The sequence below is a fragment of the Vigna umbellata genome, chromosome 1 (assembly GCF_029865625.1).
Source record: "Vigna umbellata cultivar VRB3 chromosome 1, Vumbellata_1.0, whole genome shotgun sequence".
Classification (NCBI taxonomy): domain Eukaryota; kingdom Viridiplantae; phylum Streptophyta; class Magnoliopsida; order Fabales; family Fabaceae; genus Vigna; species Vigna umbellata.
The window spans coordinates 85,337,330-85,353,079 of record NC_142165.1 but is presented as its reverse complement, the minus strand read 5'-3'; the positions used below and the strand labels follow the sequence as shown (position 1 = coordinate 85,353,079).

The following is a 15,750-nucleotide window of genomic DNA, read 5'->3' as shown; positions in this document are numbered from 1 at the left end:
ACATAAATAGGCAAACATAATAGATCAATTTTGTGTTAGTGACATGTTTGATCTTTATCATAAAGTTTACCCTAATAAAGATGAAATTAAAAAAAATACATAAAAAATTCAAATAAAAGAATATTTTTGATACATCTTCATATATATATATATATATATATATATATATATATATATATATATATATATATATATATATATATATATATATATATATTACAGAGTATTAAAAAAAATTCTATTAATTAAGATTAATATCATTTAATGTTGATTAGAAGTATAAATATAAATAATTCACAACGATAGAAAGGACTTATATTGACTATTAAAACAAACTTTGATCGACAGTTATACAGTTATTGTCAATTCAATCGCTATTGTAAGTTAGAATAATCGATAATTATACAAAAAAAACGATTATGGCTATAACCATTGTTAAAAGTGACATTTTGTTAAGAAAAAATAAATGTTCTCAATTTGTACATAATCCACAATCTCGCACAAATTTTCAAAACACAAATACATTTTGTAACTTTAAACAATTCAATAGATATAAAACAAAATGCTAATGTTCTAAACAAAGTATAATAGTTCTATGAACTATTATGTTCTAACTTACCAATTATCTTAAAATGTTATATATGTTAACAAAATGTTTTGCCCATATTGTTTGTACGTAAGCTAATGTATTTGAGTCCAATGGTTGTGTCGTTAAAAACCTACAAGAAATGAATTGAAGTTATGATAACTCCATGTGCAAGTAATAAATTATTTTATAACTATATTAGTGGATTATAACATAGTACATTATCCTAAACTCTATTAATACTACATTGCACAATGGTCCTCATCCATTGCATGATGTAATAGTCACACTAATAACCTCCAGTCACTAGTGCAGAAAGGGCTTTAGACGTCTGTTATTTTGAGCTTTTAACATCTGATCGTTGTCCGACGTTTATATGGGTGACGTTAATGAGACGTCAGACCCTATAGGTCAGACGTCTAAAACATTGTCGTATTTGATTGGATCTTTTTTCGCTTGAGGCCTCTTGAGTTGCTCCAGGCTCATGGTAATTCGAGTTTACAACTTTATATTTTAGTTGAAGAGAATGTATTGTACGTTTTTCTTGTATTGGATGATTTTAAAAACGTAGTGGAGGGAATTAGAGGAGTGCAAAACGCAAGAAATCGTCGCACAAGAACACCGCCCAAGGACACGAGCAAAACTGCACCAAAATCCAATGAAAACACATTTTAATCGGTTCAAATGAAAGATAATGCATCAAAGAGTGATGTAATCGGAGTAAAATTAATTTTAAACGGTGCAAAAGTGAGAAAATGAACTTGGAAAACGTAGCCCGTTGAGAGAAAACGCGAGGAAGATGATTAAAAGTGAGTGCGCGTAACTGCTGCCTCGCATTCGCGGTGTTTTAATACAGCCATATAGAAGTCGATTCCCCCCACATCAGACGTCTAAAGGTCTTTACAAATCGGATTGGCGGGATCGGACGTGTAAATGGAGTTAAAAAGTGATTTTTTAGATTTCAAAATGAGTATATAGAAGTCGATTCTCCCCACATCAAACGTTTAAAGGTCTTTAGGAGTCGGATTGGCGGGATCGGACGTCTAAATGGAGTTAAAAAATGACTTTTTAGATTTCAAAAATGAGTATATAGAAGTCGATTCCCCCACATTAGACGTCTAAAGGTCTTTAGAAGTCGGATTGGCGGAATCGGATGTCTAAATAGAGTTAAAAAATAACTTTAGATTTAAAAAATGAGTACATAGAAGTCGGTTCCCTCCACATCAGACGTCTAAAGGGCTTTAGAAGTCGGATTAGCGGGATCGGACGTCTAAAATTAGTTAAAAAGTGACTTTTTAGATTTCAAAAATGAGTATATAGAAGTCGGTTCCCCCCACATCAGACGTCTATATGGCTTTAGAAGTCGGATTTACGGGATCGGACGTCTAAATATAGTTAAAAAGTGACTTTTTAGATTTCAAAAATGAGTATATAGAAGTCGGTTCCCCCCACATCAGACGTCTAAAGGGCTTTAGAAGTCGGATTGGCGGGATCAGACGTCTAAATGAATTTAAAAAGTGATTTTTTAATTTCAAAAATGAGTATATAGAAGTTTGTTCCCCCACATCAAATGTCTATATGTCTTTAGACGTCTGTTCCCTCCAAAACAAACGTCTATATGGTTGTTTTATTTACAAAAACTGTCATCGGTCATTTTTTAGGATCGAACGTCTAAAGGGTGACGTTAAAGGCCTTTTGTGCACTAGTGAGTTTTATTATTACACTACATACGTTGTAAAGGTGGTTAAATAAATTAAATGATAATATAAAATAAGTGAATGATACAATATAAATACCTTTATATACCACTTAATATATTATAATATACTTCCTTTGTTTCACAATAATAATTGTTTAGCACAAAATATGATATATATATATATATATATATATATAATCTTCAATAAATGTGTTATTTTAATTGAAATAAAAATAATAATTATTGTAACAAAGTAATCAAGAAAAGGCACATATATTATGCATACTGTTTGTTTTTGTTTTTTTTTAATAATAATGGAAAATATCTTTTTGAAATATGAATTAAAATAGATGTAAGAAGCAATTACTTCTTGCACCCTATATTTTTTTTCCTGCATCCTATCATTTTATTTATAATGAAGGATGCAAGAAGCAACACCCTTGACTAATTAGTGTTCAACTAGCTATTAACCACTGGATTGGGGTTAAGGCAATTTGTTTTAGGGTGTTGCTCCCTCCACCCCCACACATCTCTTCCTCCACCTCCCCTTTACTATTTTGCCCCTTCCTCCACCTTTCCTTTACTATTTTGCCCCAGTAAAATTTTATTTTTAAAATTGTTGTTTTTTAATTTTATTCATTTATAACATATTTCACTGATAACCTACGTAGTTCCTTGTATGAGTAAAATATTTTTCTACAAAGCTTGGTGATCGTGAAAAGAATTATCAAACAATCTTCTTCTTGTTCTCGGTGCAGTACGTGGTGCAGTGCGTTTATGGTATAGTGTCCTTGTCGTGGTTCCTCTCCAGGTACGTAGTCATAATCCTTCCAATAATCCTAAACCCTAAATCCTTCCCATACTTCCAATAATCCTTTTAATATCCAAGCCTATAATCCTTGCATGAGCCGCAAAACGTAGTAAAATAAAAACGAAACGTAAAAGGAACACTGCCTATGGACGGATGACATCCTTCAACGGATGTCAACATCCGTTTAAGGCAAAACGGATGTCGACATCCGTTTAAGGCAAACGGATGTCGACATCCGTTTTGCCTTAAACGGATGTTGACATCCGTTGAAGGATGTCATCCGTCCATAGGCAGTGTTCCTTTTACGTTTCGTTTTTATTTTATTTGTTTATTTTATTTACAGTAATTTATATTTAAATTTATAATTTTAAATGTTATATATGGTTAGTTTTTAAACGTAATAATTTTGTTAAAATATGAATTTGTTAAAATATGAATTTGTTATAGGTGGAGAAGAAGCTTAACGGAAGAGAGAAAGGTAAACGAAAATGGAAGAGAGGAAGAGGTGCAGAGGGAAGTAAATCAGAAGTTTTAAATAAATTAAAATATTAAAATAATAAAAATAAAAAATTTTAACTTTTGAGGATATAATTATCATTTTAGAAGGATATAATTGGCATTTTAGAAAATTGGGGAGGTGGAGGAAGAGACGTGTGGGGGTGGAGGGAGTAACACCCTTTGTTTTAATGATTGGGTCATGAAATCAGGCCCAAAAGAATCGGGTCCGAAAGAGACATTCACCATTTTTTCATATTATTATTTAATGCAATCAACAATTACTAAATGCATCCCCACAATAGGAAAGACTCAAATACTCCTTATCATAGTACCACACCACACCATCACCGCCCTGCCACACGGGGAAGAAAAATAGAGGGAAATTGTTACGCAGGAAGAAGAGACAAAATGCAAAAAAAAGGTTATTCCAAAATATTTTTTCTAAAATGTATTTCATGTAATTTAGAAAAATCATTTCATAACATATTTTATGTATGGGTTTAGGAAAGTGCATTCCAAAAGGCATTGTATGAGTTCTGTTCCAAAATATGATTTCAAAACACATCTCGTATGTTCTCAAAATTTGTTCCAAAAATTACATTTTGAAAATTTTGTTTCAGAAATTTCATTTCGAAAATTTTGTTCTGAAAATTATAAAACTTATTTCAAAAGGTTTTCAAAAATATGTAATCTGAACTTTTTAATTGAGCAAAATGGTTATTTTCAAAAAAATGTGAGGGGTGCGCGAATAAATTGTGGAAGTGCAAGAAATAAAAGCTTTGGTTGTATTGTCTTCAGTTTTTTCATGTTTTTGTAAAAAAATTATATCATAGTTTATCCTTTATGTTTATATAAATGTATAGATAATAATATTAACACAGTAACGTATAATTATGCATAAGTAGAGACTGTACAATTACTTATTTCACGTAATAAAATTATTTTAATTTAGTAGATGAAAATAGTCTTACTATTATAAACAGTGACCAAAATCATTTTTAATAGACACAAGTTTTTATTAAGTAAATCAATTCGTCATTCTTTTAGTTTTGCCTAAATACAAATATTCCATCTAACATAATTATGTTACATAGTTTTTAATGTTTGCTTTGAATATTTGTTTAAGCGTTAAGCCATATGACTAAGCATCATATTGTTAGAGGTTAATGCAATTATCTAATTCACATATATTTTTTTTTCTTTTTCAACAAGATTGATTAATCTAGTTTATTGTTTTTTTATATGTTCTTAATGCTTGTGGGAACTCATCAACCAAATTACGATTTCTAAGATCTAGGTGAAAATATTAGTATCCCTTATTCTTAAGGATGAAAGTTAGACCTATTAGTCAATTTTTAAGCCTTTAGCCTTAATGTTTGTTGCTTGACATATTGCACTAAAATAATTTAGTATCTTCTTTAATTAATCTCATATTTATCCATTAAGGGATTAAAGTTAAATTAAATTCATGAATCATCGAATGAATTGATTAATTGAAATTGTTGGATGAGGATGGAAATGTTAGTCAGGAAAGTTAGTGAAATAACCTCCAACATCTCTACACATTTGAATTATCCATATCTCTATCAATATTTTTATTTAAGTTTATTGAATTATTGTCTTTTTGTCTTTATTTTCTAATTCTAAAAATTTGTAATTTATTTTCTCGTTGATTACATAATTATATAATAAGTATATGTAATACTTATATTTCTATCCCTCAAGTACTTATGACAATTTGGTGGTATCCTTTTTAAACATATATCATTATGTTATTTTCATAAATTTCAATATGGATGCCATTGGATTAAAATATTATGAATATACTCGTTTTGAAGAATTATTCAAAAATGTTAAGTTTCATTTTAGTTCATCTCTCAACAACATCATATTTAAATTTAAAAATTTTTCCTTTTGAATTTTTATTAGAAATATGTTCGAAAACGATAACATATTTCTCGAATTAACTGCTTTGTATCATACATTAAAATTTTAAATTATAGGATAAAGTTTGGTTCATCTAAATTTTAACTAAAATATTTTCTTTGTGAACACCACATGCTTGTTGTTAACATATTCCAATATTAAATAAATGATCATACATTATAATAACTAAATATTGCAATACAATTGTACTAGTTATCTACTTGGAATTGCATACAAAGTCTGGACGTATTTGTCTATCTTATTTTCGTTATCTATCTCCACTCTTTTAAAGTGGAGATAGATCGCAGTATCAGAAATGACCCGATTATTATATATACCAGTCGAAAGATCAACCGAGTTGCTTTCTCGCTCGGTTGTCTCGAAGAAGGATAAAGACACGGAGCTCAGAGACGAAGGTCGAGCATCGTTGCCAGTAGCCCCCTGTCACCCTATCCGACGACTTCTCAGCCAAAAAAAGTTGAACGGTAGTCATAATTATTATCTTAGAACGAAAAATAAATTCAAACGATAGGCAGAACATGTACGAAAGAATTGGTGAAAATGACAAGCAGTCCCACCTTTATTTATAGAAAAATCTGGCATAACCGCAATGCTCCTCCACCGTTGATCAGGTCCACGATCAATGGGCCCAATACTACGACCCTGCCACTTTCGCAAGGCACGGGCCATGATGTTGAGACACGTGTTTTCCCGCCACGACCCCTAATTCAAATCTCGTTGAACAGATAAAAACCCAATCAAGATAATAAGGCGATTCCGGACGATCCTAATATCAAATCCCAATGCCATCAAATGTTGGCTAGGACTTGGGAGCCTGTGTACTGTATGACCATACGATCACCTAGAGGGACCAACCGGATAGGACCACCAAGGAGGGGCGATCAACCGAATAGGATGAGGTCAACACCACCACGTGTCAGACAACCAAGATAAATAAACGTTATTTATTAACCGATTGCACGATCATGAAAGAATGAGCGACTGAACAAACAACCTCCAACAACAACTACTCCTAAACATCGCTTCTAATCAAGATTATCGATAAGAACTACTTAGTGGGTAATGTGTCGTGATTAGAATTCCACTAATCACAAACTCATTTTGAAACCTATAAATAGAGGTTAAAGGTAAGAATATATATGATTGCATTTATTGCGAATTTAAGATTTTCCTGTGACCCGATCAGATTAATTACTGACTTGAATATCAGAGTACCTTTGACAGATACATCGAAATACCTTTGAAAGATACAGGGAACGGTTTGGAACGTGAACGAAGAAGGTTTTTGACTAAAAACATTCAAAATTACTTAAGCTGATTTGAAATAAAGTGTGAAAGAATATTTTGTGAAAATTCTCAACCTAACATATAATTTGTATGATGGAGTCATTTCTCTAGTTTTTATAATGTACAACACCCTTGAAACATTAATGATATATATTTTTTTCCAATGTTTGAATTCTTTTTAGTCTGATCTTTGTTGAACTTATTTGTGTAAATATGTTGGAAAACTTAGTTTTTTAAACTACAAAGATCTGAATTTAAGATCTAATGCATGAAAATAATTTTAGGTTTAGTAGTATTTTTTTTATATTTAAATAATAATTCAATAATTTTTCTTTATTTATTTTATACTGATCTTTATATTTTAAAAAATTGAACATTTTAAAGCCTTTTAAAGATAATAATAAGTTGACATATCTATGCATTACCCACTCTTATTATAATAAGTTTATTGTTGAATCTAGAAGTAAAATAAAATAAATAACATTAATACTGATTTAATAAAAAAGATAAAGTTGAACCTTTTTAAAAAGTATAAAGACTATATTACATTAAACATAAATAAAAGGAATTATTAGGACAAATACAAATACTAGCAATGTTATTTAACCAAATGAATTATTGCAAAATTTAATAAACTTATTTTCTAACACTCTTGAATACTTTCTTCAATAATAATTGACAAAGAATGTTATATTTCCTTTCATTTTCTTTTAAGAGAAAGTAACTCTTCAACATCATTCTCATAAGCTTACATACAAAATACAATTTATTATATACTTTATACTTATTTTGATATTTATAAATAAAGAATGAAAGAAATTTAGATTAATAAGTAGTCTATGTAATAAGTAATAAGTAATAAGTAATAGATAACATAAATAAAAACGGAAAGTATTGAGTAAAATGATAGATTTTAAAAAATCTATAAAATAATTTTTTTAGTACGAAAATAAGGTGTATATATAACCCAAGCCGTGGTTTAAAATCTCTGCAACTCCGTTCATCTACCATGACCCTGCAAGCTGATTCAGCAGGAGCAGCAGCACCACCTGATTCCGCAACCACAAACGGCATCGTCCCCAACTTAGAGGAAACGCCACAGCCGCACCCACAGCCACAGTCTCCGCCTAGTCCGCAACCTTCGCATCCCTCTCCGCCGTCAGAACTGCGTTTACCAATATGGTGGCCGGAAGATGGAAATCTCAGCATGGATTGGGTAGAGAACCTGATGCTGTGCTTCGATTGGTGTTCTCGGAATCTTCCTCCGTCAGAGTTACCTTCGGTTTTACCCGTCAAAGTCTTCGACTCGCTCATCCTCATGGCCTCCAAGATGCTTCACAAGGAACCCAATTGCGTCACTATAGACCCCTTTCGCCCTAGTCCCAACGATAGCTCTCCATCGGCCGCATCGGTTGTTGTGGTGGGCGACGTTCATGGACAACTCCATGATCTTCTCTTCCTTCTCCAAGATGCCGGCTTCCCCTCCCGAGATCGAATCTTTGTCTTCAACGGGGATTACGTGGATCGAGGAGCCTGGGGCCTCGAAACCTTCTTGCTGTTGTTGGCTTGGAAGGTAAATCTGTTTGGCAAAAGAAAGCTTTTGTTTTCACCTGATTTATGTAGTTTAAAACCACCTCGTGCATGGTGGAATTTATGCTGCTAATGTACTGTATCAATTCAGATTATCAAATGACTGTAGTTAGTTTTCCAGTTTGTAGATATAGATGATGTTTCTTAATACTTTAAGAGATTAATCTTTGGTCTTGGGCTGAGAATATTTTCACCAACAATATTTTGATACTCCAATCTTATTTTGCTGAAGTAGAAGATTTATTTATTTTTATTGAATTTGATTTAAATGCACTAATAGTGTGAAGGTTTTGTAAGCCGTCATTCAATTACACATAAGTATGTGAAGTAAGTTTGTTGACTTTTATAATAATGATCTTAAGAGTGATCTCAAGGATGATTTCACATTGGTTGACGATGTAAAGATCTTTCCACAAAATGTGTGGAAATATCACTCGTGATTCTCTGTGAATGAATTGGATGGAAGTTTTCAAACTTTTAAATAATATTCTCTGAATTTGAAGTTTCACTTTTGGATTTTGTGCTTTCTGTTTTTACTGCTTTCCTTGAATAGTCTGGCGTGACTCAGTTCAAAAGCTTTTTGTGTATCTGTATTTTGTGGGATCAACCATAACAGTTCAAATGATTAATGTGCAGAGTTTAAGTTGATGTAAATTATGCCTAACATTTTGTTTTACAGTTTAGACAAATAGATGCTAGTATCTTTTATGTTGATTGTCTTAATTGTTTACTGTAATTTGTTGAACTGATATAGCTAACTTCATCTAATGAGATAAGTCTCTTGCTGTTGAAAGATTTAACTAGGGTTATTTCGTTATGATCATTGAGGAATGGGGTAATTCCTGTGTATAATTTTGTGATATTTATGGCACTATAACTATTGTGTCAGGTATTCATGCCACATAACATATATCTGCTACGAGGGAATCATGAATCAAAATACTGTACCTCAGTTTATGGTTTTGAGAAAGAAGTAATGGTAAAGTATGGTGATAAAGGTAAGCATGTGTACCGGAAATGTTTGGGGTGCTTTGAAGGTCTTCCTTTGGCTTCTATTATAGCAGGGTGTGTATACACGGCTCATGGAGGACTTTTCCGCAGTGTAACTGTGATGCCGTCAAAGAGGTTTAAAGGAAAGAAGAACCGTAAGATTAATGTCAATCATGACAGCAAAACTCTATCACTTGGTTCCTTGGAAGAATTGTCTAAGGCTCGACGATCAGTTCTTGATCCTCCTTGGGAAGGTCCAAATTTGATTCCTGGCGATGTTTTGTGGTCTGATCCATCAAAAAATCTGGGTCTTGCCCCAAATAAAGAAAGAGGCATTGGCTTGTTGTGGGGTCCTGATTGTACTGAAGAATTTTTGAAGAAGTACCAACTAAAGGTAACAAATTAAGTTACTTTTTTAATGTTATGGTGATGTGTTTGATTGTCTTTGTGGATTATATCAAATCATTATATTAATTCCTTAAGAAGTTATTTGTAGTAAATTTTATCAGATCATATTTTCTGTGGAAATAATTATTGACATTGATATTTGAGCACGCATCATCATTTACCTACTTCAGAGTTTTGTTTGATTTATAACATGATTGTATTGTTTATCTAGGGAAAAAGGAAAGAAAAATCAATTCGTTAGACACTGATTGCTATTGTTTCAGAAAACTTTCGACAAGTGGGGAGATAAAAGGAGTAAAACCCAAAAAGTAAAAGCAAGTTGTTAGATCAGGATTTGGGACCTTGGTTGGCTGGTCAATTTGCTTTTATTTGCGGTGCTAGCCAACAATGATACTATTACTGATTGAAACCTATGTTGAACTTAGGGTATTTGATGCAGTCCAAGAATTTAATTAGGTTTAGATTACATGGAAAGTTAGAAATTATGAAAAAAGTTAGGTAGGTAGAAGTTCATAGTTAAAATTGTGTTCTGACTCATAAAATTGCATGAGCTTATGCATTTAGCTGTTCAATTGCAATCAAATTTGTTTCTGAGCTAAGGTCAATTCGAGTAGGTGAGGGTGGAAAAATTTAGTCCAAGACAATGTAATGTAGGGTCATTTTAAGTCTCATTCTTTTACAGAACAGAGTTTTAGGGATTGTGGCATTGTCTGATATTAGGGATAGTCTCATTCTTTTAGTCTCATTCAGGTCATTAATATCAGATATGACCAGAACGAATTATAATCTTAATGTGTGCAAAAATCTATTCCTTGGGGGAAAGAACAACAAAAAATAGTCTTTCAATATATTAGTTCTCTCTATTGATATTTTCATTTTGTTGAAGTTACATAGAAAAAATTTATTATATATAGATAAAATATGTAACTAAAACAGGCTGGATCATTAAGTGCTTAGAACTTGTTGGATGAATAACTTCTACACGAGTTAAAATTAGCTTTTTGGAGAAGCTAGCATTATCCAATTTATCCACAAAGTTGATTTGAACTTATGCAACTTATTTCATTTTTCCTTTATATTTTCTTTTTCTATCAGTGTTTATGAAGAAGTTTATGGAAACAGGGTCTTTGTTAATAACTTCTCTAATTGATTTTGAACTTTCTATAACTGTTTGCCTATCCCACTATTTGCAAGATTGCACTTTCCTAGGCTAAGGTGACTTATAACATCTATAGAGTAATTAGTCAAGTAGCTAAATGTCTAGCACTCAACCAATACAAATTTAAGACTCGGCTACATCAATAATGCACCTTTATTCTCCATCCGTTTTACTTGAAATGATGTAAACAATTGGACACATAAGTATGTTATGGTTGTTAGGAACAAGACAATAAAAGAGAAATGAGAGAAATAAACGACACCAAAATATAAATATACTTCCTAGTGTAGTCGTGGACGTAGGCATTTGTTCGTCGAACCACATTAAGGGCTTTTTGGAGTAATACCAAAAGCAAATCCATGAGGACTTAGTCCAAAACGGACAATATCTTACTGTTATGAAAATCTATGTGTGAGTTGTCCCTTTCTACAATTGGTATCAGAGCCGATGGTTTAGGTCTGGTGACTGGGCTCAGACGAGTACGTCCCTCCATGGTAAGGTGAAGCCTTGACAAGTGGTCGGTGGCAGATAACCAGATGAATCATAGGAGGTGGAGAGCAAGAAATGCTCAATAGTGTGACCATGGGTCTGCAGGCCATGGTATACTCATGGATAAAAAAGACTTTCATTGTAGGAGAGGTGGAGAACCATAGTCCTTTGTTTGAGGGGAAGATTTTTAGGATACAAACAAAGTCCCACATCAGATAAAACAAGAGATGGACATGTGTTTATATACACATAAGATATCTCCATTAGTAAGAGGCCTTTTGGAATGATACCAAAAGCAAATTCGTGAGCGCTTAGCCCAAAGCGGACAATATCTTACCATTGTAGAGATCTATGTGTGAGTTGTCCCTCTCTACAATGGTTACCAAGCTTTTATGTGTTTTGTTATTGACTTAGTTACTAAAGCTAAGTAGACCATGGTGGAAAAGTGACAGCTTTGAAGCACTACACTGAAGAAAGTAAATTATGTTTATCTTACATGTATTGCTTTCACTGGTATTGAAACTAACTTTGAACAGAAATTTTCAGATTAAATTACTACATAGTTTGCTTCAGTTGTACACTTTATAAGCATAATGTTAGGACTTAAGCACAGGAGGAGGGTCCACCACAAAAGACTAGTCCATTAGGTGAGAGAGTTTAAGCCTCAGGTTCCATATCAAGTAGTTCATCCTTATAAATATGGAACTCCTAACATTTTTACGCCCTTTAAGGGTCAACATTCACGACATCTATAGGTGGCAAAACAACCGACCTGGTCTGGTAGGACAAATCACCTAATAAATCTGTGCCGACCCTTATATAACTGGATTGCATTTTTTAGGTTTAGCTCGGTCCTAGTCAGTAGACCATTTTGGCCGCTTTAGAAAAAAGTTAAAAATAAATATTATTGTAAAATTTAAGTTATATAATGAAATTAATTTTAATTTTAGATATTATGATTTGATATATAAATTATAATACATGTATATGTTTCAATGAAATATTTTTTTAATATTTTCATAATAACACTTCTTTTTTTAAATATAGCTATTACTTTATAAAATTGGTGAGTCTAAGCCTATAGTCTCACCCAATCGGCTGCAGGCTAAACGTTCCAGCCCAAAGATACAGATCAAATTTAAGCCACAATTGTATTGTTCTGATTTGTTTTTCGGACTTTCATAGCTAGTCCATTCGGCAAACTCATTTTGACAACTTAATGCTAGCTTTCACTCTATCAACATTGACCCAGTGGTTGTTTTTTTCTCTTTGAAACGGTTTCACCCATCTATCATTATTCGGTTTGCACTTTAATCCCAGCTTATAGGTAGTCCTTTCTGTCCGTTCAGTGGAAGAACCTCAAGGCTTAAGTATCACACCAAGTATCTCATCCTACTCAGTATGGGACTCCTAACACAAGCACAAGTTCAATATATATTTGTGTTTGCATATATGTCGATTATTTTATACTTCTATTCATAACTTATTTTATTAATATATAATTATTTGCCCATATTTATTTAGATTTTTATCGTGTTCCATGTCTACATATTTGCTTCAAATTTTAAGCTTTATTCAGTGCCTAGCTAAATTATGATTTAGGCTGCTTGTTTATATGAGCAATCGGGTGTATGTTACTCTGAACCTTAATGTTTAATAAACTTTAAAATAACTAAATGCTGACTGCTTCGACTGTTTTATCGTGGTTCTCTACTTTTTTTTGTTTTATTATTTATAATTATTGCTGATATATGGATGGTCGCTCATATTTTTAATTTTCAGTTGATCATCAGATCACATGAAGGCCCAGATGCTAGGGAGAAAAGGGATGGTCTAGATGGAATGGATGAAGGTTACACCATTGACCATACTGTAGATTCTGGAAAGCTGGTCACTGTGTTTAGTGCTCCAGATTACCCACAGTTTCAGGTTGGTTATTAGTTATCTTGGCTCAGGATTGCTCCAAAATGTTTTCCTTAAATAGCAGAGCATTTTAAATTGTATACTGCAAGCCTACACAGATTTTACTGATTTAAAATCTTTGTTTTGGGTATGGGAGGGTGTATGTGTGAAAGGATAGCACCATTCATGTATCGAGTGGATGAACATATAAAATAACATACGTCACTGGTCAGTTGCCGTTCTGCTTTCTGAATGCTGACTTTGTTTGTAAGATATAGATAAGTAGGGAAAACAACTTGTCTAGAATTCAATTAATAGTTGTGAGTGGGCCTTGATACAATAGTGAGTGTTCACTAGTTGTGGAAGCAACCTTCTTGTCTGTGGGATAAGGCTGCATTCATTTAAGGATCTCTATCTGTCATGAGCTTTGATAATCTCTTGTACTTTCCTGTTTTAATTCTGTCAAGCAATAAGTAATAAACTAAATCAATAAATTTCTTTGTTAAATTTTGGAGTTTCTTTATCGTGAGAATTATCTTTCCTTCAGGCAACAGAGAAGAGGTATAACAACAAAGGTTCCTATGTTGTCCTTGAACCCCCGAATTTTGACAATCCCATATTTCATGGATTTTCAGCTGTTACTCCCAGGCCGAAGGTAAAGAAATCTTAACTCGTCACAATATCATTGAATATATGATCATCCTGACGTCTAATGATCTTAATTCTTGGATTAATGAGTTAAATTTGCATTATAACTCCAGATTGTAATATAAAAGTTGTTCAAAGTTAATAATCGTATCCTTGATCTGTGGGGGCAGGTAAATGCCTATTACGATTACGAAGAGGTGATAGACTCGGATGAAGAATTGGACCTGGCATCCATGGTAACTTCCTGAGGATTTTTTCTACTATGAATGTCAAAAAGTTTTCAATTTGTAAAATTTGTATGGTTATTTTTTGAGATTATCAGGCTTTATCATTAACTTATATAATTGTTAATTATATATCCAATTTATTATGTTTTGTGAAATCAATTGCCCCCAACAGTAGTTACTGGACAGTTCAGTATGACCACTGTAAATTGTCAAAGAAACTCTGCTGGTTTTCAATCCAATGCATGTTTTCAGTTAGTTTTCTTCTGTACCAGTTCTTGTAGAAACTTAGAAGAGTTTCTCTTCTTTGGTTGTTTATACCCATATTGTTTTACTAATATAGTAGTTTAAGGCTCTGTTTTCAGAAACTGGCTAAAAGTTGAAACATTAACTGAAAGTTGATAATTGAAAATTATTAAACTAGTTTATTATATCTGTAGTTTGGTAAAATTGTTTATTAAAGTAATTGATGAATTTTATTTGCAAACCATCGGTTATTGATTAAAAATTTTAAACGTTTGTAATTTTTTATTTGCAAAGAAATGGTTATTGATTAAATCCAATTAAATATATTTTCTCTATCTTAAAATGATTGCAATTTTAGCTTTTAAAAGAATTTCAAATGCGTTACTGTTTCTAATTTTCAATAAAATAACAATTTTATTCCTAGTTAGTTTCTAATTTAAACTACATTAATGTTTGCTGTAACATGAGTGTAATGTTTTTCAAAAATTTTAAAAAGGGGACATATATTAATGTAAGAAAACCCTTCTAAATGTAATCATTTTGGTACAAGCATAGTAATAAATCTAGTTGTATTCAATAAGAATTAAATTGCGCATAATTATATAAATTTATAATAACATTTATGCTTATTTTTAAAAAAAGTTACAGTAAAGTTTATTCACCAACAGTAATAAATAAAAGCAAACAAAAGATTATAAAAATAAAATATTGAAGTTAAAATAATTTAAATAAATAAAATAAGTGATATTGTTATATAAAATTTTAAAGTGAATTGAGATTACAAAATATTAAATTTAATCATTCATTAAGAATGTGGAGAGTTTTTATGGCAATTTTTAAAAATAATGTGGAGTTGGTAGGTTCTAAAAAGTAAAAAATTATGTTAAATTTTCACATCTCAATTATATTAACATTTTAAAACCTATCAATTATTTTTTATTATATAAAAATTTATTAAAAATAAAAAATAAAATGAAATAATATTTATATTAAATTCATGATAAAAATTAGCCTTAAAACACATATACAAACTATAGTTATTATAACCCAAAAATCATGGAAGACTAAAGAAGATTCATTCTTTAACCTAATTCTTTAAAACCTTTTTCCAAATATGCTTCAAAATATAAATGTCTCTCATAAAATTAACATAAATAAAGTATATATCTCTAAGAAAACTAAAAAGATATTTGACATATTCACTGCAACTTCATTTAAAAATACCAACATATAAAACTAAACTAAGAGAACTCTTAAATACAGTAT

At 31.6% G+C, this 15,750-nt stretch overlaps 1 protein-coding gene across 1 annotated transcript; it reads left to right on the top strand.

Annotated features, from left to right (window-relative positions):
• Window positions 1–7,808: 7,808 nt before the first annotated feature.
• Window positions 7,809–14,509, top strand: PP7 (serine/threonine phosphatase 7). The gene is made up of 5 exons (XM_047321641.2): window positions 7,809–8,401; window positions 9,308–9,802; window positions 13,247–13,393; window positions 13,914–14,021; window positions 14,185–14,509. The coding sequence occupies exons 1-5, from the start codon at window positions 7,838–7,840 to the stop codon at window positions 14,260–14,262; spliced, it is 1,392 nt and encodes a 463-aa protein (XP_047177597.1). The 5' UTR covers window positions 7,809–7,837; the 3' UTR covers window positions 14,263–14,509.
• The last annotated feature ends 1,241 nt before the right edge of the window (window positions 14,510–15,750 follow it).